General features: G+C 41.6%; 2 protein-coding genes across 2 annotated transcripts in view; both read right to left on the reverse strand.

The window, feature by feature from the left end:
* Nucleotides 1-11,118, reverse strand: part of LOC134648309 (fibronectin type-III domain-containing protein 3a-like) — a 77,011-nt gene extending 65,893 nt beyond the window's left edge. The window contains exon 1 of the mRNA XM_063502801.1: nt 10,705-11,118. The gene's annotated coding sequence lies outside the window, so the exon portion shown is untranslated. The remainder of the gene's footprint in view (nt 1-10,704) is intronic.
* A 1,818-nt stretch (nt 11,119-12,936) lies between these two features.
* The window catches only part of LOC134648377 (transcription-associated protein 1), a 49,147-nt gene continuing 36,414 nt past the window's right edge, over nt 12,937-25,669 (reverse strand). The window contains exons 36-47 of the mRNA XM_063502905.1: nt 24,703-24,918; nt 23,894-24,382; nt 23,343-23,507; nt 22,519-22,650; nt 22,160-22,327; nt 19,919-20,105; nt 18,763-18,988; nt 17,926-18,366; nt 17,481-17,589; nt 16,177-16,411; nt 14,370-14,509; nt 12,937-13,748 (exon numbers count right to left, since the gene is read on the reverse strand). Of these exons, the coding sequence (XP_063358975.1) occupies nt 13,449-13,748; nt 14,370-14,509; nt 16,177-16,411; nt 17,481-17,589; nt 17,926-18,366; nt 18,763-18,988; nt 19,919-20,105; nt 22,160-22,327; nt 22,519-22,650; nt 23,343-23,507; nt 23,894-24,382; nt 24,703-24,918 (2,808 nt within the window). The 3' untranslated portion in view covers nt 12,937-13,448. The remainder of the gene's footprint in view (nt 13,749-14,369; nt 14,510-16,176; nt 16,412-17,480; nt 17,590-17,925; nt 18,367-18,762; nt 18,989-19,918; nt 20,106-22,159; nt 22,328-22,518; nt 22,651-23,342; nt 23,508-23,893; nt 24,383-24,702; nt 24,919-25,669) is intronic.

Consider the following 25,669-nt stretch of genomic DNA (forward strand, 5'->3'; position numbering starts at 1 on the left):
GCTATCAAAATCGCTGCCTACTTTGCTTGGTCTAACTTTACCTACAATACCAAGCCTACAAGAAAACCTTTTTCTTAATTCAGAATAGGTATGTCAACGTTGTGTCATGCTCATGTATGATAATTACAGATAAGTTATTATGATAAAATCTAACATCAATCTAGCCTTTCGACGCATAATGCCAAAAACGCAAAACGCCATTCATATGCTAAACGCCAAAAACGCAATAGGCCAAATTCTCTTAATGCCAAATACGTATAATACCAAATCTGTAGAAATACCAAATACGCCAAATGCCAAAACGATATAAAAGCTAAATACGCACAATGCCAAAAGCTAAATACGCATAATGCCAAAACCTAAATACGCATAATGCCAAAAGCTAACCTATGACAAACACGTATATTGCGAGTATTTATATCCACACAATATATTAAAAGTGAAATTGCTGTATCATCATAATGTTCTATATTTCACCTACCTGAGGCAAATAGATGAATTTATCCTAAATGTTATTTTTCTATTATTTTCCCATAATGCAGAGATCGGCGTGATAAAAAGAATTTCTATCACGACTTGGTAACAAATAGCATTTTTTTTCTCATTTAACTATCGCAATATCCCGATACTATTTTAATAACATATTGTTAGGGATGCTCCCTGGCAACATGGCAATTTTTTTTTATATATGAGGATTTATTCCAGTCGAGTTCAAACCCGTCAACTCCCACGTGTGTGACGTCACCATAAGCGTTCTGGCTCAAATTAGAGCCCTTGGGATCTGACAGGTTAATACAGTAGTAGACGTAGTAGTAGTAGTACGATTTAGTGCCTGTTGCTTCAGCTTGCATAGCTTTCTGTTCGTGTAGACGTGTAATTGTGATGCTAGTTTCGCGACATAGTACCGCAACGCCGCTAAACTCAGTTTCATGCATATTTGGCGAGCTTTCTGGCCACTACTAGATAAAAAGTACTGCTACTAGCAACAACTTACATTTTAGTGCAAAATTAGGAGTACAAATTCTTCCTGTTAACATAATTAATTATGTTTAGCGTTTATGTCATTCTGCGTTTTTGGCATTATGGGGGATGTTTTTCTTCAATGCTCGAAACGATAAAATGGCGTATTGCGTTTTTGGTATTATGCGTTTTTTGGCATAAAGCGTTTTTGGTATACAGCGTATTTTGCGTTATGCGTGTTTTTTTTTTCATTACGCGAAATGACAAAATGGCGTTTTGCGTTTTTGGCATTATGCGTCGAAAGGCAATCTAGAGCTTAACCGTGTATTATCACTATATTCATTATAACACCCGCATTAACTCTTGACTTGAAATCTGTTGTCCCAAAAACACAACACATCCACAGTGCGCCGAACATCGACATGAGATAACTGCATCAATCAACATCGATGTTCCGGTGACTCATCGATTATATATGAAAATAAGGCCCGAAACCCGACAGTAGTAATATAAAATGACGTCAATACAGCAAGACTAATTTATTGGCGATTTGAAACATTAGCCCGCACCCTGGACTGGTATGCGGGCGATTGCGAAAGCATTCGCACACGTGCCTGCGACAAATCACTACCTACAAATGCATACTACTTCTCAAGTTTATTACAAAATAAGTTAAAAAAGTAAAATCATTTCCACATTGGTCTACACTCGCTCCGGGGTCGCGACATCGCTCACGGCGTTAACTCATCCTTATGCCTGACTGACACCCCTCCAACAGCCGTAATTTCCTTCTTCGTCTACAAACGGAGCGAACGCTGGAGAAATTCCTCGAGCATTCGGTTCAACGGCCGAGCTATGGCGTGAGCGCTTGCGTCTGTGTTTGGGCGTGAGTGGCGCACGCACACACGTCTCAGCAGTGCCTCTGCAAACACGAGGGAACCGTTACCCCGCTATGCTCGATACCTGCTTCATCTACCGCCCTATTACCGCCAAATCACCAAATATACTAAGACTAATTCGAATCCTGTTAACCGAGCTAACAAGAAAGTGAATGAATATTCGTGGAAAGGTTTCATATGTCTATAGAAGAGATGCATAGCTCTTAGGTGAGGGTCATGCTTAATTGATAAAGTGCAAAATCAGCAGTCTCCCGCATCAGCACCTTCGTGAAGGTAAGTGCAAAATCCCCTTAAAGAACCACTCGCCCGCTCGGCGGCGGCATGCAATAGACGCTGCAAGAAAGAGGGGAGGCTCACCGCGGAATGCGATTATATCTCTTTAAGATTTCATCACTAGAACAGACGAGCATCTCGTCATTCGCTTTACAAAATGTCTAACGCAATGTCTATTAGCAAACTTACAGAAGTAATTTTCTCGAAACATTTATCAAAAGAACTTTTCAAATATCCTTGCCTTGAAGAATTAAGTCCGATTTGTACTATTATACCGAAGTGCAAAAGTTGTGTGCAACATCCACATATGTATTACTATACTTAAACATCAGATTGAAGTGAGGAAGATATAGTCTTCGATCAACACGGGCTTCCGACACGTCGGAAGGGATAGGCCCAAGCGATATCTTGACATTCAAATCATTCTGCCATTTTTCGCGGGGGGGAACGTGCACACAGTCGCACTTCTCACACACTTACATACAAAATCAAATCTGTAATGACGACACAAATACATAGAAAATGACACACGTCAAAGACAAATCTTGCAAACCTCGATCTCTTTTTGTGTACGGACGAGTCACAAGTGTGACAACACGCACACTAACACATTTACGTCGAAGAATTTTATTGTATTCTGAGAGATGAGAAGTCGGATTTGTCGCTCGACCGATCCGCAATTTGTACTGGGCGAGCAAAATCGATAAATCCAGCAATTACATGAGACTAAAATATAATAATTGTGTTTAAACGTAATTAAACGTATGACATGTAAAAAAAAGATTACATGTGAAATGTAACACCTTCTTTTTGTAAATTTGATGTCCCCGACCTCTTTTTACAACAAAAAACCGAGCAAATAGGCATTTATTCTGCTGCTGTGTTCACTCGCGCGTCTGGACTCGGTCTAGTTAAAAATCCGAGCGCAACTAGTTTTATTACCAGCACTAGATCAGTTGATCTTGTACCTAGGCAGAGGGGAAATAGTGCGAATGCCGCATCCCTTCCGTGTTGATCGAAGGATATAGTATGTGAACAATGTGTTACACATAGGTATGATACAATGCAGTAAACAAGGATTTCACAATCTGTACTTGCTTATTGTTTATCAGCGTTGAATTTTGGGGCCGAATGAGGAAAATACCAAGTAAAACCCTTAATGTTTTGTAAAACACAAAATTAAACTTCCCAATTCACTCAATTTTATTTTTAATCTACCTGCCTTAACTGGTTTGATGTCATCATGATACAAAATGTACAAAAAAACAGCTCACGTCCAGACCTAAGTATATTACCCTACCTATTCAGTTTAATTCAGTATCGGTAACTAAATGCGACTCAATGTTCAATCAACATTAATTTGAGAACTACGCGTCTTTTAATGGAGGCGTTAGTTATATCTATACCTTACTTAATTGAGGCTCAAGATGATATGAAACAATATTACATTACCTACACAAAATCAATCAGACAGATCTATTTAAGTAGATAGTCTTCGTCAACAATGAATTAACGAAGATGAATTGAATTTTATATGAACCCTGGAAACAAAGCAATCCTTAATCAGTAACCTCTTTCGCAAAGTGGATGAAACAATAATAACTTGATTACCTACTGTTGACGAGAAGCAGTGAAATAAACATTGAGATATGGTTCCAGTTCTGAGAATTCTAAGAGAATATCTGAAACAAGACAAAGGTCGCATAGATTGTGTAAGTTTGACCTAACACCCGGATCTCATTTGATAAAAAGTTTAGTAGGAACGTGCCTAGTCATTTACGATAACATTTGTGATTGTACATTAGGAAGGCAATGCCCAAAACAGAATATCATGATAAACGTGGCGACGAGACGGAAGCGGCCGCGGTCGAGTTTTCGAATGTGGCACGCACTATCGATTCAGAAATACTTCACGCGGTACTAAGTAAGTAGCATGTGGTAATCAGAAAACGTATCTACACACGTTAAAAAGAGTAATGCCAGTATATAATGCTAATAATGCTATTGACAACGGTCATCAGGTTGACGCCGTGTATACCGATTTCTCAAAAGCTTTTGATAAAATTAACCATACTATGTTATTACACAAATTATACGAACTTCGGTATACACGGCGATCTCTACAGGTGGATTGAATCCTATATCCAAAACCGATGCCAGGCAGTATCACTGAGGGGCTATACTTCCAGATACTTAACCATTGATTCAGGGGTCCCTCAAGGCTCTCATTTAGGGTCGCTTTTATTTATCATATATGTTAACGACATGGGTTCATCATTCTCTAGTTCTAAACATAGCTAGTATATGCAGACGACACAAAAAATATATATATAAAAACAAAGAACGACTGACTGGACATGCAACGTGATCTTGATAGCTTTGCCAGATATTGCGGTTACAACCAATTACTTCTAAACCCCGATAAATGCAATTGTATCACTTTCACTCGTAAACGTAGTCCCCTTCTTTTCAACTATGATTTTTCAGGAAAGGTCATATAGTTACAAAGGTTCGAGATCTTGGCATTATTTTAGATTCTAAGCTCAATTTCATTTCACACATAGACCACATCACCACGAAGGCCTACCAGAAATTGGGTCTGATACTTAGACTATCTCAACCATTTAAAGATCCAAACACCTTTAAAGTGTTATACTCCTCTTATGTTCGTAGCATTTTAGAATTCGGTAGCGTCGTCTGGATCCCTCAATATACAGTTCACATAAAAATAATTAAAAAAATTCAAAATAAGTTATTAAAGTCGCTCCACTACCGCTACAGTTTGGATATGTCAGAGAATAGCACACACCGACGTGATCTTGGGCCACTAGAAAAAAGACATGTATGTATAGATCAAATGTTTCTTTATAAAATTCTAAATAGCCTCATTGATTCTTCCACTCTTCTTGAAAAAATTGTTCTTAAATTGCCTCGTCGTATTCCCTCTCGCCACCCCCAAACGTTCCATATCAGCTTTTGTAGTTCTAATTTCGCCAAAAATACTTTCTTTAGACGAGCCTGTCAAAACTATAACGTTAACTTCATAAATCTAGATATCTTTTCATTGTCTTTCGGTAAATATAGCAGTGGTCTGCGGAGCTAAATATTCCCATAGCAGTGTAATGTTATAATGTACTTACTTTGTTAAAAAAACCGGCCAAGTGCGAGTCGGACTCGCGCACGGAGGGTTTCGCACCATCAACAAAAAATAGAACAAAACAAGTAAAAAAACAAGCAAAAAAAACGGTCACCCATCCAAGTACTGACCCCGCCCGACGTTGCTTAACTTCGGTCAAAAATCACGTTTGTTCTATGGGAGCCCCACTTAAATTTTTATTGTTATAGCGGCAACAGAAATACATCATCTGTGAAAATTTCAACTGTCTAGCTATCACGGTTCGTGAGATCCAGCCTGGTGACAGACGGACGGACGGACGGACGGACGGACAGCGGAGTCTTAGTAATAGGGTCCCGTTTTTACCCTTTGGGTACGGAACCCTAAAAAAAGTCATTGTTTTACAGTCTTATGAAATGTATGTATGTTTGTAAGCGTGATCGATGCTTAGGTACTTTATAAGTTGTGTATCCAATTGTTACTTTTGTGTATCTTCCTATTAATAGGCATAACCGAACTTGCCCTGTTTCTACTTATTACCAATATCATTATTTTATACTTAATGGAACTATAGGTCTTATTGTATATCTACAAGTTTAAACATATTTGTATGTGACTGTTTGTTTCCTAAATAAATTAATATATATACATATATATTTATATATAATAGAAGTGTACTACTGTCAAACAATCATGTAAATCTCCATAGTATCTTCGCAGAAATCGCGAAGCGTCTGGTTGACGTAGGTAACTAACTGGTGACCGAAGAGCTGGCGGCTACCTCGCACCAAGTATCAGCATTGCGATACAGCGAGAAAATGTCACCAGCATCCTTGGTACAATGCCTCAAGGGCCTATTTTAGATTTAAGCTAGTTTTTAATTTCTTTTAGTAATACCACTGTATATATCTTGTTTGTAAATAAATTATTAAAAAAGGAGAAATTAACATTTGGATATTTGTAGGTACTTACATAATATAAAAATATTTAATAAAAGATATTTTTTTTAATGTTATTAATTGTAATTATACAGATTCACATTTTGATATTTAATTTGAATTATTTATTCGAACGAACAAAGAAATCAGTCTAAAACAGACTATTTTTGATCACTTTAAGGCACTGGAACACTAATCGACATATACAGTGCCGGATTAACCAATAAGCAAAACAAGCACGTGCTTAGGGCACCACGTCTAGGGGGGCACCAAAAACGTAGGCAAAAAACGCACAAGCTGCATTAGCATTGCAGTCTTAGTGGAGTATGTACCTACAATATGAAAGTTTTTGTACGTGTAGAAGTACCCATCTAATAACGAAGGGTCGTAGGAGTAAGAGAGTGAGAGCACGTAAGAACGTCTTCATCGTAGGCATTTGATTTGACCATACACGGAGGCCCTCAAGCTCATGGCCGAAAAATCTTGCCGTCGGACTTGCGGCCAGCCGATTTTTTCGACATAGATTACCGATTATATAGCGAATTTTGCTCTCTTGCACGCCAGACTTGTCGGCCAGGCCGAGTTGCTGCATAGCCGCGACCCTGCAACCTAATTGTCAAAGTGTTATAAGGGGCCCTGCGAAAGCCGAAAACTAAAAGCATCCTATCAAGTCACGCTTTCGAGTGATGCCAAAGAGCGAGCACTAGGAGAGTCGTGATTACATAGATTATAGATTCGTTTTCAAGCCACTCTTTTGCAGTTCGGCGTTATGTCTTATGCGAGGCCTTCCACCTCACGCCAAAGTCGATTTTCTGCCTCAATTACACTTGGGTTGGGCTTGATCCAATTCCAAGCTTTCCTCTCTAGCAGCTGGGCTTTCTGCCTAGATCACACTTCGCCATTGGTTGTAAGTATGATAACGTGCCGCGGTCGGACGCTCGGGACGTCCAGCCTTAGGGTCTCCCCAAACTTATCCACGCGGAATCGGCAATGCCAATAGAAATGAAACTTTATGTCCACTCAATAAGAGCGAAAAAGACGCCGACGCGTCGGCCGTCGACGGCCGAACGGAGCCGAACCGAACCTTACCTGTTTATGCTGTTTACTATCGGCTTTCGCCGAATCCGCGTCGATAAGTATGGGGAGACCCTTATGCGGAGCTAGGCCTTCGGCCTCGTCCAGTAAAAATGTACAATTGTCTATCGAATTGCGTTTTTTCTATCGAAAAAATTTCGCGCTCGCTACACTCAATATCATTTTAAATGTTACTAGCGACCCACCCCGGATTCGCACGAGTTAACAAATATACATAAACCTTCCTCTTGTCTCCCTTCATCAAAATCCGTTGCGTAGTTTTAAAGATCTAAGCATACATAGGGACAGACAGACAGCGGGAAGCTATTTTGTTTTATACTATGTAGTGCAGCCAACTTTGAGAGGGGTGACATTCGGATGGCGACTGCAGCAGCATTCCTGTTGCAAAGTTACTGCTGCAGCACTGTCAATTTCCGTGATAAAATGATGTGATGGATTGAAAATGACCGTCACTCAATTTACCAAGAAAATTCAATGCAATCTTAATGACCCTAGGGATAGGGGGCACCATGGTCTAGAAATGCTTAGGGCACCAAAATATCTTAATCCGGCACTGGACATATATTATAAATATATGTTGCGTTATGTTTGACAGGGACATTTCCTACTATTTTTTATGCCGTTTGGGCGTTTGCATATGCCACCACAGGACAACTCATTAGAATCGATATCGATCGTGTAATCGGATAGCAGTTTAGCGCATAAAACCGCCAGGCTTAGGTGATTTTAGCCATTGACGTCCGAAATAAGTTTGCAGTGCCTACATATATTATATGCTTCACTGGGTAGTAGATACAGGCATCTTATTGTTAACTATAACACGGGAGTTAATCGCGTATAATATTCTAAAATTTACCTCCGAAGTTTTGAGGACGGCGTTGTCCCCGTGGTCTCGGAGACCAGCTAAAAGTAAAACATCTTCTAGTCGCGAGAGTTTCTCGAACTACCCAATCTACCCATATTTGTTTTTTTTTACGATTGATTATATGTATTTCATTGAATTGATATAGGTACATATTTAGATTGATACTACATACAATACAAAATACACATGTAATAGTTGCTGATTTATTATTATTGCTTGTAAAACAACTTAACGGGTAAAAATGTTCTTGTGGCATATTAGCTGAATAAAGGAAACTTTATGTCAAGTCCATTCTTAATCAGTCGGGTAAAAATGGCAAACATTTAATTCCTCGTTTTCAACTCTAGCTTTTATGATCATGCTGACATAGCGTTATGAGGTACTAATTTACAACTACATATATATTGTTATTTGCGTCAGTAGTTGATTGAATAGGCAATAATTGTCAAGTCAACTGTATAAATAAACCATCCTATATGTGTACAAAAACACCTGTATCAAATAATCAATATAATAGTTATTTACGATACAAGTGCGGAAAGTAAGAAATTCGCAACGCGTGGTGATAAATTAAAACTCGACTAAAGGGAGTGTTTTAAATCGACACGAGTTGCGAATTACCTGTTCGCACGTGTATCGTACAACGGTTTACAGTAGGTATGTATGAGCCTTTTAATTTTCGACATCGGCACGGTGCTTATTCGGGATCACTAGTGCGGTCATATACATGTACTATTTTAAAAGACATTTTAGGTCAGTCTATGTAAAAACGTATGCGCCTTACAGAAAAACAAAACCGTATTTGAATTAACGAACGTTTTCGTGGCATGTTGTCATAATGGCAAATTCTTCAACGTACCTATTTTGTTTATTTGCTCAAAATAATTATATTTATCGTTTAGACTTTATTGCATTATAAAGTACAAAAAGCGTAAATAAACCCCACGATTAAATAAAAGCATTTACACATTCAAACAAAGATTGTTAGAGCAGGAGTTTCTTGACTGTAATGGAAATAAAGACTTTCACAAACTTTACATTTGAAGCAACTGACCTGGCATTGGATAATTGAAATTGATATTTCATCGAAGCGCATTGTAAATCATCAATCTGTAGTCCAGTTTACAAATAGAATTGACGCAAAACACATCTGCATTTTGCAACTTTGCAAGAATCGGGTCAAAGTGTTATTTGTAAGATCAGCCTGAACACTTTAGAAGAAACCGTAGCTACCTATTTGGGGTCAAAGATTTTAAGGCCCACCGTTGTGTCATACACCCATTTGATATAAGTGTGAATACACACACAATAGATCCTTCTGGGTCGAAGTGTGTCTGTAAGGGCCTTAATAAGATAATCCTATGCTGCATAGAATTTTCTGAGGCCCCTGACGTATCTTGAGCACAATGTCGCAGTATCGTCGTCGCAAATAACTACATAATGTACATACCTACAATAATATATAATTGAATAGGTTCAGTCTAGGCATTTGTATATCATATCATATACCGGAAATACCTATAAGCAGGATTTTTTGATTACAGTTGTATGTATCTATGTGTGTTCGGGTGTAATGTGTATTTTGCTACACATATACATTTGCGAAATACTCTCGGAATAAAACACAATTGTTTCCATTTTTCCATTGATAACAGTTGTAGAGATTGCAATATTTGCAATAAATACCTAATATCGCGTATTATTTATATTTTATTTAGCTGTAGGTATTGCAAAATTACATGAGTGCAATTAGTGCAAAAATGAAACGCTCAAGTCAATAAAAAGCGCTACGAATCGCAACCTATTGTAAACTTATTATCGACACTATCTACTCTATAGTGAAGCGGTTGGAAAAAAGCTTATCATTAGAAACCAAGATCCCCTCCACCACAACAGGTGGCCGTTTAAAACAGTGTGGATAATATTTTAGCGTAGGGTACTATTTATTAAGTGGGAGTTTGCGCACGTAAGTGCTCACAAAATGTTCACAGGAATGTATCCCAACAGAAGCCTTTGTAGTGGTTCTCTCAGGTTACATTGTTGTGAATTTGCAACGGGCAGTGCATGGCGCGGCCCGCGGTGAACCCCGTCACACTGACATTGCGTTTAATCCGGCATTCCATATGGAATGCGGTCGCCGGCCGCGCACCGCCCCGCGCCGACGCCGCCTCTCTCCTCCATGTTTTCTTATCCACTCGCTTCCGGCCACCATATGGGATAGTGGGATAGGACCGAATCCAATAAGAATCTAATCAGCATAATACTCCAATCGAAAACTGGTATTTTGGTCCCTTGTAAACTCCGTATCAATCAATTGATTAGATGACGTCATAATGTATACAACAACTGCGAACGAGGAACTGTTCTTTTGATAGTCCCCAGAGCACGAAGAGCAAAACAACTACAAGAAAAAGTGATGTATCGGGCAGGCTTATTAGTTACCGATTGTTTATATGCGCGAGTTATCTCGCAATTTAATATCGTTTGGATACGATTCGCTTGCCACGTCGCGGCGAATTTTCGTTATGTGGGTACGAAGTAATCAAGTTTTTGACTCACCTTCGTGAATATGCCACCGTTTGTTAAAAATATCCACAAACTATAGCACAGATAATACGGTTTTCGTCCGTATAACACAATATTCACCACACCAAAACGACAACATAAATAAACGCAGCCACAAATCCCAACACGGTTCGGTTTGGAGCAGCGCTCTCTCGTGTTCGAAACGCAATGCGTCTCGGGAAAATGCACTGACACAGGGCGGGGTTGTCGAATGTCATAAACGGTCGGTTTCAGTGGTCAGAGACTTGCAGTGCGAACAGGATGATCGCGCGGCACTAGCGCGCGACTCGGCGGCGCGGACGGGACTGGGCTCGCGGGCGCCTTCGGGGGCGGCGGGCGGGCGGTGTCGCGCGCTATATTGGCCGGCGCGCCGTGCCGACAACGACGTGGCTGTCGCGACTCCGACGTAGCAACTATTCTCCATGGGCTTAAAAAAATCAGGATAATACTAAAGAACACCTTGTGAATGCTTAAATAAGTAGTTACAACGATGGGTCATGTAGCTAAGTGCTCATACTTGACCCACAGTATCACATAATGTACGCAACAACGAAGTTTAGCAGATAATAAGTATAATAACGCAAAAGTGCTCATATACGCAGCTACTCATAGTCTTGTATGTTCATTCGGATTCTGTTTTCATAAATTTATTATGAGACGACAGACTGCCAATTATGCCTGCTCAACCTAAAGTTGACTGGAAAAGAATGTACCTACGTACTTTCCTATTGCATCGCTGAGGAAAGAAGATTGCGACAACCACAAACACGCCTCAGTTAGGTCGAGAGTACCTTAGCAAGCCGTTTCCTGGCCGTCTTACAATTGCTGCACTTTCTTTCCCATTGTTGGTGCGATTAAATCAAACGTCTCCAGTGATTGAGCGAGATTAGCGAATGCGCCGACTGGTGGGGGCTCGTTAGTGCACTTGCCGCGGGTACTTTCACCTATGCAGGTACTCGCATAGCTGTCACTTGCACATGCAACCAATAACTCATTCACACGCTGACGCCCCGTATTCAAACTATTCTAGTACTTTTTCAAATTAAAAGTAGATACCTATTTATAATGTTCATGTTTGCAATTCCCATGCATAGATTGGTGATCGACTCTTAAGCCCCGCTTTCAACAGATCTATTTCTTTTTCCAACGAATTCTTCTTCAGTGCGCACTAATTAGATGTCATCCTTCACGGCGTCAAGCTAGCATTTCTTTGAGTTCCCTCTTCTACGGGAGCCAAACAGAAAAGATAAATTCAAACATGTATCTCTCTTACAGTTTATCTGATATTTTGTAATCGTGTTATCAGATATAACTCTGAGTGAACAAGGTATTCACAAACATAGCACGACTCTATTTCAAGGCATTTAAGTCCAATTTAAGTTGTTTTTGTGCAGCCTGTATATAACAGATATTTTTGATAGCGACTGTACAAATACAGGTACACCACTGAAATCACAGGCACAGGCTTTTGTAGGTAGGTAGACCTCCAATTGTAGGGTAACGCTTGCCAAATTACAGGCCAATCTCATTTCTAACTTTGCGTTCTTAAACAGTACAAAGTGTTCAAAGGGCTTACTGTGTATACTAAAATGAAATCGCAATGGCAGTTAATTGTTACCTACCAATTGTTGTCGTGGAGTGTTATATTCATATCATTGGCACTATTGGCAGTTGTTTGCAATAGGAACTTTCGCAATTTTGGAAACTTTCCGACGACACATCAGTACGGGGTAATCAAATGTAAGAAAAAACGAATACTCGTCTAAGCTGAAAGAATTTAGTACGATTTGGTATCGGAATCATCATAGAAACGTCTAACCGCTTTAAACTTATAGTATCGATAATTTTTTGCTTGGTCGCATTATCCTTTAACGTGTCTTTCTAAAAAGTAGAGCCGCTCCAATAGTATGTCAGTCTTCATAAAGGACAAAAAGCATAAGAAGGGTAACCGAGTGGAAATTTCCATTTAAAGTGCCCCGTATTCATTACTTTTGCGTTTGCTAGACATGATCGCTGTACAGCAAACATAAGTTATGATAAACTTTATAGCTGCAGCCATGCAGATCCGGTTTTAATTAAACTCGTTTTCGATGCTGATTAATCGTATCCTATAGTAGACTGAATTGGAATATCGATATGTGTGGATAAGATGTGGAAAATAAAACTACGCATTATTTTTACATTTTATTGCTCTTGAATGCAAGAGAAAGTTTCTCGTCAGGTTTTATGTCAAATGCGGTATAATACATCTGTTACCTTTAAGTCGGGTTAGTCTGTCTATGAATTTTAATTCATTGGTATTTCTTACTTCTAAATGAGACCCTTAAAATATAAAACTAATCCAAAAAGACTTCAGTTAAACACAGCAACAAAAACCTTTTTATACTTGTATAAACATAATGACAATAAACAACAGGTACGCGCTAACGTACGAGTAAAAGATTATTTTTAAAACCCTGACAGAGTTGTCACTTTACTGAGTAAAAATAGCAAAAATCTTTAACACAATTTTTCATAGACCTATCTAATAAATTGTACTTGTTTTTACATAGACTTAAACATAATGAAAGTGTAAAATCAACTGATTCTATTCAATCTACGGGGATTCATTCAGCCCGAAGGACCAAATTACGTTATCACAAGAGTATATTGCCCAACACAAATAAAATAGCAAGATTGTGTATAACCAATTAATTTTACGCAATCCGGCTCGAAGGACCAACAATGTTTTTAGCTGTTTACAGCCATGGATGCCAGGCCGGGTCCATGCGGCAGAGGTTGTCGTGGCTGGCGGCGGCGGTGACCAGGGTGGCCACCTTGCTGTCCGGACCATCAAACTGGGCCAAGAAAGTCAGACGGCCGGTTATGGCCGTCACGGCCTTGGTGACCATGTTGATGATGGTCTCGTTGTCCATTTCCATTGGTTTGTTTTCCGCGGAGGTGCCGGCGGCGGCGGCGAGGCCGGACTTGTCTTCCAAACGCTTCCTGTAGCCGGTCACCATCTCGTCCCGCAGGATCGTGCGAAGGATCGATTGTATCTGAAAATAGTGATTGGGTTAGACCAAAACCTGTGGACACCATCAAAACTTGGTTGAATAAAAGCGCCAAATTTGTATATCAAAGACGTTTTGACTCGATACAATGAACTGTAACAGTAGGCTAATATAAATAATAACTTAATAAGAATAGGCTACATGACTAATTTTTTTTATGGTATCAATCGATCGGGTTTGTTTTTAGGATCAAATGTCTATATGGGACCCATTGCATTAAAGTAACACAAAAGTCAGAAATTGTAGTCAAAGTCCGACAGTCGCACTTCACTCGCGAAACGCCCTATACAAAACGGCCAGAGGCCGTGACGTCATCGCCCACGTTGGAGTATGGACAAAACAAGAAAATTGCGTTTTTGTCGGTGAAATATATAGTTGCTATACAATATTTTTTTTGGTGAAATGTAAGGAATCGAATGGTACCCTTACTTTTATCGTTTTTGGAAGTTAAAAAAAAACTTAAATTTTGAAACTTTCAGGTCCTGTATTTTTGTAATTTTTCAATATTTTATTTTATTATCCACATTATTGTGATAAATTGCTCGTTTGCTATCTATTTTACTAGATTTTGTTATAGAATTCAACATGTGTCAACACTCCTATTACCTTGAAGTTAGGCGTGACGAGGCAGCGCGCGACGGAGATGGCGGAGGCCGTGAGAGGCCCCGTGATGCCGATGGTGGTGAGCAGCTCAGAGATGTTGGGCGTCAGCCGGAACGGCACCGGCCGGTTCCCGTCTAGTTCGCCTGCGCAATAACCACTATTTAGATCTACGTTCATACTTAAGGAATAGATAAATCATATTAGGATAGGATGAGGAAAAGGGTGAAGCCAACTAAGCCAACTACATGCAACATTTAGTGCAAAAGGATGGTAAAAATGGAATTAAATTAGTTTTTCAGAAGCTCCAAGTCAAATAAATGAAAAACATTACAAACCATAACCTTATATTAAATTAGCCAATGCAGTCCAGTTTGCGTGCGTGACATAACACCATTTACAAGCAAGCGTTTACAATTGACGTGTGAAATTGAAACGCATGCAATGTTATTTATTAATCGTGCATTATTTTGTCAAATGAAATAATAGATAACAAATTTTACATGTGCTATGTTTTATTGGAATGTGCAAATACCATACCACGAAAACACATTGGACCTACCTGTTTTAGAGTTCCAAATTTAATCATTAAGAATATTAATATGCGACAGACTTGACTGGAACTACAATTGACTATCCTCCTAAGGCCCACGGGCCTACCCATAGTACTAATTACTTCAATGTAATTTAAAGCATTTTCAATTGGAAGAGAGTTTCATTTTTTCTTTCGTTCAATTTCAAAACAAAGGAAATTTAACCATATTTCCTAGACTATTTTCAATTCCTACTGACAATTTTCTTGTATAGCCCTCTATACAGCAGCAGGCTAGATTTCATTTTGGTAGGTAGCCCCTTATTCATAAATCTTTACAAACCTCTATCAGCTAAAACATGTTTTGTCTTATTCTAATAAAAACAAAGTCAGAGTGACAAGGAAGAAAGAATTTAGCTGCTTAAGACTTGTAAGACGTTTATGAATAACGGTATTAATTTATATTTTATGTTCTTTTATTCACATCACCTCTACAAAAAACCTCGATGACATGAAGTAGCGGGGTGAGTGAGACAGATGTATGTAGTTTGCTAATGTTAAACAAGTATAGAAAATAAACCCGACATGCATATTAGTATCAAGAAAAACAGCAAACAAATGAGCCCATATTATCTTTAAAGTTAAGCGCTCATGCATAACACCATAAATCACAAGTACATATAGATAAATTCACCAAATCAGCAAAAAATTAAATAAAAGACGACATCTAACATTGGATTATAGTCCTGCCAATCTGTAGGCACAGACGGTACAGTTCGCGCACGAATTACTCAATTTCGGGGGCTGAGGATGCGGGAGGGTTTGACCCGCTGCCGGACTACCAATCAGCACGGAGGTTAGGAACGCAACCAACGGGTTAAATTCGCTTTCTTGTAATTCACGCGTGAACTGTTATTATAACTCAGGTAAAGTGTCATTCTATAGAACTTTCTAACTATGTAAACAAATCGCCATATTGAAATCGTCTCTGAATGGCAATTTACTAGTAACTTTTGGAAGTTAGCAAGTTCCATAGAACTTTACACGCATACATTTAGACGCATAGTTTCACTTATTATTTTACTTATTTGATAAATTCACGCCAGCTGTGGTAAATAAATCCGCGAGGTAAGTTCTCCAACTTAAGCATCCATTTTACACTATCTGTATACAAAATAGGATATTTATGCGATTATTACATTGACACGGATCCTCACGCCGCTCCGTTCTACGAGCGAGACAGCGACATGCAGGAAGCGTTGTGGATCCGCAAACTCATACCTGTAGTATCATCGACATCAAACTTGAAGTAGGACACGTTGAGCAGCCCCGAGTCCTGGTGCACGTACATCATGTCGGGGTTGAGGCGCGTGAGGTGCAGCGCGTACTCGGCGAAGCCGGCGAGCGACAGCTGAAGAGTGAGCATCTTCCTGAACGTCCAGTAGTCGGTGGGCGCGGCGAACGTCGCCGCCGCCCACTCGCGGAGCATGCCTTTTGGCACCATCGTAGATTGCACCTGGTGAACGATTGGACCAATGATATTATATAACCATAGATAGGTTATACTCGTACTTGAGGACCACAAAAATTACTTCCATATTTATTTCTGTGCCTAAGAAGAAATCTATTATTTTTAAATTAATTTTCTCATTCCATCCATCTTTGTCACACTCGTTGTTAAACATAAGGTCGTCTCTTTTTCTTTCGGTGTGCCGGAGCTCGTTAGCACGTGCACATTTCTCGCTTGTTCAGCCGCGTCTAAAGGCAACTTGTCCAATTTGTCACAAGTTAAGCGCTTCAATTTTGGAACGCCTATAACCTATCTTGAGTTATAAATGATTGGATTGGACACTAAAGATCGGTTTTCCTAGGATAGCCGTGCCGTCATATAGCGGCCGTCTCCATATTAAATAATACGGCTAAATATGGATGTCGTAGTATTTGTATGCAGACCGCTATATGACGGCACCGCTATCCTAGGAAACCGGAGGATTACAATACCTTCACTGAACAACATGAACGAAATAAATGATTGATAAAATTTTGTACCAATAGAAATCCGAAATTCTCGAGATGCCCGGATACCCCATTACGCCATCTCCAATGCAATTTTCTGAAATGGAATATACTAAAACATCCTAGTTGCCTCCGTTGTTCGAATGGATGGTAATCCACCACCATCTAGTCTGGCCTTAGGTATTTACCTCGGAAACCGACTAAGTCTTTCCGCTAGCACTGTAGGTCGTCTACTGACCTTTCCATAGTGTATACAGGCATACAGATTGTTTGCGCTTGAACACAGCGCACCGCGCACTCGCCTAGGTGCAAGCGGCTCAAGACCCCGTTGCGGTGCGATGAAGCCATAGACTAGGAATCCTCTAGACTGAGTTTAGAGCAATTATTTCATGAAACCGATGCTGCCAAAAATTCGGGGGTGCGGGGGGACGAGGTGAGCGAATCCCGTGCCGTGATTGACTCGAAGATGGAGTAAAACTACCGTATAAGTGGCAGAGGGGGTAGCGTTACTATGCTCAGTCTAGAGGATGTCTTGTCTGTGGATGAAGCAATAACAAGTCACCACGTACCTCCCGTAGAATGTCCCGCAGCACCTGGTGCGAGGCCTGCGAGCCGCGCGCCTGCACGGCGGCCAGCCGCTCGTAGTAGCGCGCCACTGGCGCGTCGTACTCCACGCCCCTACAAAACAATACACGATCAAGAGAAGAGAACCCCGACGATTTTGGCAACTATTATCTCTTTCAAACCTTAAATTACTGCAGGTGAGAGGAACATATCGGGCACGCGTGCACATAAATGAGACGGACATAATCACTTTAGCGCCCCATTTTTGAGCTGTGTTATGACCATTGTTTGCAAAAGATTTGCACCTTGTGGCTGTGGATGGCTAAGACAATAGGATCTTAAATTTAAAAACGATTTCATGTAGCCTATACTCATCCGCAAAGATGAGGTCTGCAAGAATGAGAAGTCATTGCTTTGGGTATAATAAACATAAATAAAAAAATTAAATACCTATTGGCGCACTCAGTGCGGTAAATATCCAACAGCGATATCGAGCTGGGATTGTCTTCTACGAGACGCATCTGCGGTGACACCGAAACGACACGCGGTACTGTGAAGTGCAGGAATCTTCGGGATGTTTCCTTCTGCTTGCCCAGGTAGTGGTTGAGCATGCGCAGCAGCTGCAGCACGCGCTCCTCGCGCCGGGCGTCCCCGAGGCCGGAGTCATTCACGACCAGGTACGGGTATATCTTCCCGTTGTGTCCGCGGATGTACAGCCTGCGCGCGGAGGTGTTGTGTTTCTGCACGATCTCCACGCGCGGCATGAAGCGCGCGATGCGGACGTGGTAGTGCGAGTGCTTGGGCAGCAGGAACTCGCCCGGCAGTTCCACCTCGGCCGTCTTTAGGCTGAAGTTGGATAGGAATCGGCATTTCTCCTCTATCAGGAATGACCTGAAAACATACATTTGTTTTAGACTTACTGTTCCAACATAATGTTGCTCATTATTTTTTCTAAGAAATTGTATCGCTAATTACTGTAATTACACGTGTGTTATCGGACATAATAACAGCACGGCACGGGTACACAAGTGTATAATAATAGTTCGTTAATATTTTCTAAGAACGCTTCATGGTAGAATGTCCTCAAATAATTACGACTACAGCAGAAACCAATATATTGAATGTGAATGATAAATTGGATGTTACAATTTTAGGGTAAGAACGAATAATAAAACGAACAACATAATCCCTTTATACATCATGTTTATGCTTAAACGGAACGCTTACCGGTTGCATGGTTTACACACACGTGACATTATTCTGTGCCACTTTATCCACCACACTTACTTGGGCAGAACCTTAGTCTTGGCCTCCAATATCTTGACCCACTTCCTCAGCTTCTGTATGAGGTTCTGCAGCTTCATGGCGTTGGGCTGCGTGAAGTCGAAGTCGCTGGTGAACTGCGTCTTCATCTTCTGGAACACGGGGTCCTGCACCGTGGCCTGCGCGCGCCGCGCCAGGCTCTCGGAGGCGGCTGAAGATAATGCACCACTTACACTACTAGAAACATTTTCTGTCGACATACAAAATATACTACTTGTATCAAATACGCATTCGCTGGTGCCAGGTGATTTCGTTAAGTTTAACATGCATACCGGATCAGTTCCTTCTGAAAGGAAATTGACTGTATTATTTAAAAAAAAGCCATCGCTCTGCAGTAAATCATATTAATAATTCATCCATTGTAGAAGACTTGTAAACTTGTAAAATCTGAGACAAATTCGTACTCTACGGCCCTGTACCTTCATTATGCGGTAACTCTCTTTTTCTTCTTCAATCAATAATTCTTTGTGAATATATTATAGATACATTAGAAATGAAAATTAAAAAAAAATGCAAATTCGCCCCGTCGAGTAAGATTCGAACTTGCGACCTTTCAGAACACCGGTTCTGAACCAGTGGAGCATTGCTCTTCTACGATAAAAACTCCTATCGTCTACTAATCCCGTGCGTTGTTTAGCTATAGTGTGCAATAAAGAATATGACATAATTTTAATTTTTAACAAGCAGAAACGTCTGCGAACGATGCTATTAAGCTTAGAATAAATTTAAAAGTGGAAAAATTACTGTCTTGGGTGAGACTTGAACTCACGGCCTCTGGATCGATACTCCAGCGCTCTGCCATCTGAGCCACCAAGACCTCATCCATAGCCAGCAAATCTTTCCACCATATTATGGGTCAAGGGGACCGTAGCGACATCTATCGTAAGAGTGTTACCACTCTTACACACACACACTCTTACGGTAGATGTCGCTACGGTCCCCTTGACCCATAATATGGTGGAAAGATTTGCTGGCTATGGATGAGGTCTTGGTGGCTCAGATGGCAGAGCGCTGGAGTATCGATCCAGAGGGCGTGAGTTCAAGTCTCACCCAAGACAGTAATTTTTCCACTTTTAAATTTATTCTAAGCTTAAGAATATGACATGATATAAATACTGACTGATGCCGATGCCTATGCAGATGCCGAAGGTGGAGACGACCTTTTTGATGAAGTTGAGCGTGTGCGGCGTGACGGTGGCGTCGGCCACGGCGGCGCGGTGGTGGAATGCCACCACGTGGCACTTGGCCAGCCCCGCGCGCAGCTGCCGCAGCACCTCCTCGTACCAGTTCTCGCGGAACCACACCATCTGGGAACACGATACTTTATTAGATATAAAATAAAAAAGCGGCCAAGTGCGAGTCGGACTCGCCCATGAAGGGTTCCGTATTTAGGCGATTTATGACGTATTAAAAAAAACTACTTGCTAGATCTCGTTCAAACCAATTTTCGGTGGAAGTTTACATGGTAATGTCCATCATATATTTTTTTTAGTTTTATCATTCTCTTATTTTAGAAGTTAGGGGGGGGGGGGGACACACATTTTACCACTTTGGAAGTGTCTCTCGCGCAAACTATTCAGTTTAGAAAAAAATGATATTAGGAACCTCAATATCATTTTTGAAGACCTATCCATAGATACCCCACACGTATGGGTTTGATGAAAAAAAAATTTTTGAGTTTCAGTTCGAAGTATGGGGAACCCCAAAAATTAATTGTTTTTTTTCTATTTTTGTGTGAAAATCTTAATGCGGTTCACAGAATACATCTACTTACCAAGTTTCAACAGTATAGTTCTTATAGTTTCGGAGAAAAGTGCCTATGACATACGGACGGACAGACAGACGGACAGACAGACGGACAGACAGACGGACAGATAGACATGACGAATCTATAAGGGTTCCGTTTTTTGCCATTTGGCTACGGAACCCTAAAAATTGCGCACTCTGCTGTAATAGAGTACTTTAGACTTGGGCGTAGAAGATGCTCAGGAGGAAGGGTGCAGTTTAAAATATAGGGCGGTCTCAAGGAGCGCCTAAACTCTAGCCGGTCGGCGTGACGTACAATAAGGACTCATATAGACGGTGCGAGAACTCGCATGCGAGTTTCATTACATTGCGTCATTTGATCAGTCGGCTGAATTGATGTGACCTCAATGGTCCGCAATGTAACTAAAATCGCATGCGAGTTCGCGCGCCGTCTAAATGAGCCCTTATCCTTACACAGTGAAAACTTTCTCGATGTTGAACATCCATAGGTACTTCTTAATTGAAATAGTACTTCTAAATACGAAAGTAACTCTTTTTCTCTGTCTGTTACCTCTTCCCGCTTAAAACGCGAAACGAATTAAGATGAAATTTGTTATCCAGATTTTACCATGCGGAAAATTTCGCAATTTTGAATAGTTTCGAACTTTGTTTTTCCTTTCACAGGTGTTCACCACCGCCGACAGCAATGCAGCGGCCTGCGCGAACGCGTGCACCGCGTATACGAGTTCGCGCGCCGTCTTAATGAGCCCTAATGCTACACTAGTAGTATACCTGATCGACGATGCCCTCCAGCGAGGAGAGCACGGTGGGATGTATCTCGCGCTGCAGCTGCATGATCTTCGAGCAGCGCCACATGGGCAGCGTGGCCTTGATGGGGCCGGTCTCAACTCTAGCCGGTCGGCGTGACGCACATAATGCTACACTAGTAGTATATACCTGATCGACGATGCCCTCCATCGAGGAGAGCACGGTAGGATGTATCTCGCGCTGCAGCTGCATGATCTTCGAGCAGCGCCACATGGGCAGCGTGGCCTTGATGGGGCCGGTCTCAACTCTAGCCGGTCGGCGTGACGCACATAATGCTACACTAGTAGTATATACCTGATCGACGATGCCCTCCAGCGAGGAGAGCACGGTGGGATGTATCTCACGCTGCAGCTGCATGATCTTCGAGCAGCGCCACATGGGCAGCGTGGCCTTGATGGGGCCGGTCTCAACTCTAGCCGGTCGGCGTGACGCACATAATGCTACACTAGTAGTATACCTGATCGACGATGCCCTCCAGCGAGGAGAGCACGGTGGGATGTATCTCACGCTGCAGCTGCATGATCTTCGAGCAGCGCCACATGGGCAGCGTGGCCTTGATGGGGCCGGTCTCAACTCTAGCCGGTCGGCGTGACGCACATAATGCTACACTAGTAGTATATACCTGATCGACGATGCCCTCCAGCGAGGAGAGCACGGTGGGATGTATCTCACGCTGCAGCTGCATGATCTTCGAGCAGCGCCACATGGGCAGCGTGGCCTTGATGGGGCCGGTCTCAACTCTAGCCGGTCGGCGTGACGCACATAATGCTACACTAGTAGTATATACCTGATCGACGATGCCCTCCAGCGAGGAGAGCACGGTGGGATGTATCTCACGCTGCAGCTGCATGATCTTCGAGCAGCGCCACATGGGCAGCGTGGCCTTGATGGGGCCGGTCTCGCCCGTGGGACCGCCGCTGGAAGACGATGCGCCTTGCTCTGCCGTCCTTCCAGGCTGAAACAATACCATTTAACTTAATGGTAGAACACTATAGGGGTTGGAACAATAGAGATTGCCAGTCAAGTAGAAAGAAAGCTTATCGTGAGGTGTTGTGTGAGGGAAATGGGATATCGTGTGATCTGTAAGTGTATTGTGTGGTCTTCAGCATCTCTTCTTGCTAAAAAAACACGAAAAACGCTACTTACAGCGGCAGACTGGTGTGGTAGATTCGAGGCCAAATTTTCCGCTGTTTTGTGCCTCTCGCGTTGTTCTATTTTCAATGTCAAGTACAGGGTCCGAATAGGGAAATACACTGCTTGGGGATATAAGCGGCCAACCTGCACACACAAACAAATCTTTAATATTTAAGTACATACACCATATTAAAATTTAGGTAAGTTTGAACGCCTGCTGAGGAGCATTTTTAAGAGCAAAAGTTAAGAGCCAATGCCACCGATAATTATGGCCCTTCATATCGTCAGTTGCGCATGTGGTTTGGTTTCCTTTAGCTGGTACGGCTACAGATAATTAGTCCAATGCCGCGCCCAGACTGTTCTAGTCGTTGCTGAACATGTACAGAACATGACGACCTACCGCTAACATCGAAATATCGAAAAACGATTTTAGATGTTTTGTTGTTCGCGGTAGGCCCGCTGGAGTTATAGTTTGTAGCTTTCTAATAGAGCCCGAAGGCTAATCCTATTGTCTATTGTTAAGTAAAACCGCTCGTGCCACGTGCCACAACCACCTGCATAAAAAATCGGTACTTCGGTTACTGAGTGCCGGCGAGTCGAACGCTACAGAACCAGTCTAAAATGTGTCATCGAGATGCGTAACAAAGGCGCGTTATCGGAGAGCGCACCTATACTGGTTTTTTGAGCGTTGGACTAGCCCGCGCTCAGGTGCCAAATAGAATAATTAGGACCCTTTTTTGCAGGTAAGTAGCACGTGCGGTTTTACTGAACAATAGACAATAGGATAAGCCTTCGGGCTCTACTAGAAAGCTACAAACTATACAGTGTATACTGACGTGGCTGAGCAGGTTGAGGATGACGTTGCCGTCGTACTGCACCAGGCAGGCGAGCAGCTGCGGGATCCACGGCAGCCACTGCACGGGCGGCACGCCCACCGAGTACTTGTCCAGAGCTTCGGCTAGGCTGTTTTTCTCGTCGTCGTAGCTTAGCATCCATAGGACCTGGAATAATCATTTAAAGCTGGTCAAGCAGATCTTGTCAGTAGAAAATGGCGCGAAATTCAAATTTTCTATGGGACGATATACCTTCGCGCCTACATTTTTAAAATTTGCCGCCTTTCTCTACTGACAAGATCTGCTTGACCATCTATATGTAATATCGCCTAATATTTAGTAAACAGACATATTCAAGCCAATATAGGCAACTATTCATGCATTCTGAGTTTTATTTTTATCACGCTACAACACATCGAATCGTTATTGACAAATTACGTGGTCGAAACAATCAAGTCCAACCATATTGATTGAGGTGTTACCAAAACTTCAGATCGACTATAAGTTAGTCGTGAAACTGACGTATTAAGCAATTGAATGGGTCAAAAAATTACCTTAGCGCAGTACTTCCTCGACTTTGATTCATTCTGATGCCGACAAGCGTGCAAAAAGCACGTCATAGCTGAGACTCCCACTTGGATCTGCCGCGGGTCCCTAATGAATATCTGCTCCAAGTAATCTCCCCACAACGCCCAGGCCTTCACCAACGTGTCGTGCAGCTGTACTGCGGCCGCAAACGCTTTGTTAGCATCCTCAGAGCGCCCCAACTGAGCTAACAGCAATCCTTTAAACGCGTAGAACTCAGCGGTCATTTCCTTGGTGAAATATTTGAAGTTAGTCGACTCGATCATGTCCAAGCCCTCTTGTAGTTCGTCCTTGCCCTCTGTCCACGACATTTGTATGTGGCACTTGACTTGCTGTCTGATTTTCTGGAAGCAATCGACTATGGGGACGCTCGGGATTGTGTAGATGCGGTGCAGCGAATCGAGACACACGCCGGATAGATTGTGCTTTCTTGCTATTTTTGCGAAGTGGATTATTGCCTAGAAAAATTCAAAAACTTAAGTTAGTCCAGGAATATTGCACTTACGATTTTACCGTACTATAATCAAGGAATCAATCTAGCTTTCGGAACCAAAAATTTCGACCGCAATAATTGACAATCTAAAAATATAAATAAAAAAATTGACGGACGAACGATGAAGTGGTCCGGGGTTATATCCCAGGTTAAATTGGGTATACGAGTATATGTATAAAATAAAATGATGATATTTTGATGCTAAAAAAAATAAAAAAATAAAATAATTTGAGGTAAAATTGTCGCTCCAGTAGAAGCGGTCTAGCACGACCATATTTTACTAACCTGAGCGCTAGCATGCACGCCTAGCATGCTGTGATTGCTCGCATGGTCCGTCTGCGAGTCGTAGTGCGAAGCTATGAACTGGTAATGGTGCTGTCGCCACGTGAAGATGGCGCCCCAGTGCGACAGCGGGTCCGCGACGACAGGGAGACGGTTGCGCCATGTCTTCACGATGGCCTTCATGTCGTGGAGGGACGTGGGCCGGCTGTGGACGAGACCCTATTAACAAGCATCAAATCATTAGTATTATCTTTAGAAAATGTTATCATATTATTAAAAAAAAAGTTTACATCGTCTTTAAAGCGAACTAAGAAACAATTATATTTTATTCCATATTATGAATTCAACGTAAAAAAAAGCGCTGGTGGCCTAGCGGTAAGAGCATGCGACTTGCAATCCGGAGGTCGCGGGTTCGAACCCCGGCTCGTACCAATGAGTTTTTCGGAACTTATGTACGAAATATCATTTGATATTTACCAGTTCGCTTTTCGGTGAAGGAAAACATCGTGAGGAAACCGGACTAATCCCAATACGGGCCTAGTTTACCCTCTGGGTTGGAAGGTCAGATGGCAGTCGCTTCCGTAAAAACTAGTGCCAACGCCAATTACTGGGATTAGTTGCCAAGCGGACCCCAGGCTCCCATGAGGACAACGCGAGGAAGATGATTATGAATTCAACGTATGAATTTAAAAAGTATTTTCAAAGCAAAAATAAATTTTCAATTACTAAACCAGTCAGCTTCATCTTTGGCCAGGGCCGAACATACACACACAGGTGCAATAGGGTATTATACTGTATTTAAAATAAATTATTTTACACCATGCATGAAATAAAGCACCAGATAATTATTGACCGTGACGTCACGATGTAATATTTCATATAAATTCCATATTAGCAAATCGTTTTGACAGTTCTAAAAAAGTTACTGATTTGACTAGTAGGAAAATACCCTATTAAATAATAAATACTA

Source organism: Cydia amplana, chromosome 5 (assembly GCF_948474715.1).
Source record: "Cydia amplana chromosome 5, ilCydAmpl1.1, whole genome shotgun sequence".
In the NCBI taxonomy this organism is placed as follows: Eukaryota; Metazoa; Arthropoda; class Insecta; order Lepidoptera; family Tortricidae; genus Cydia; species Cydia amplana.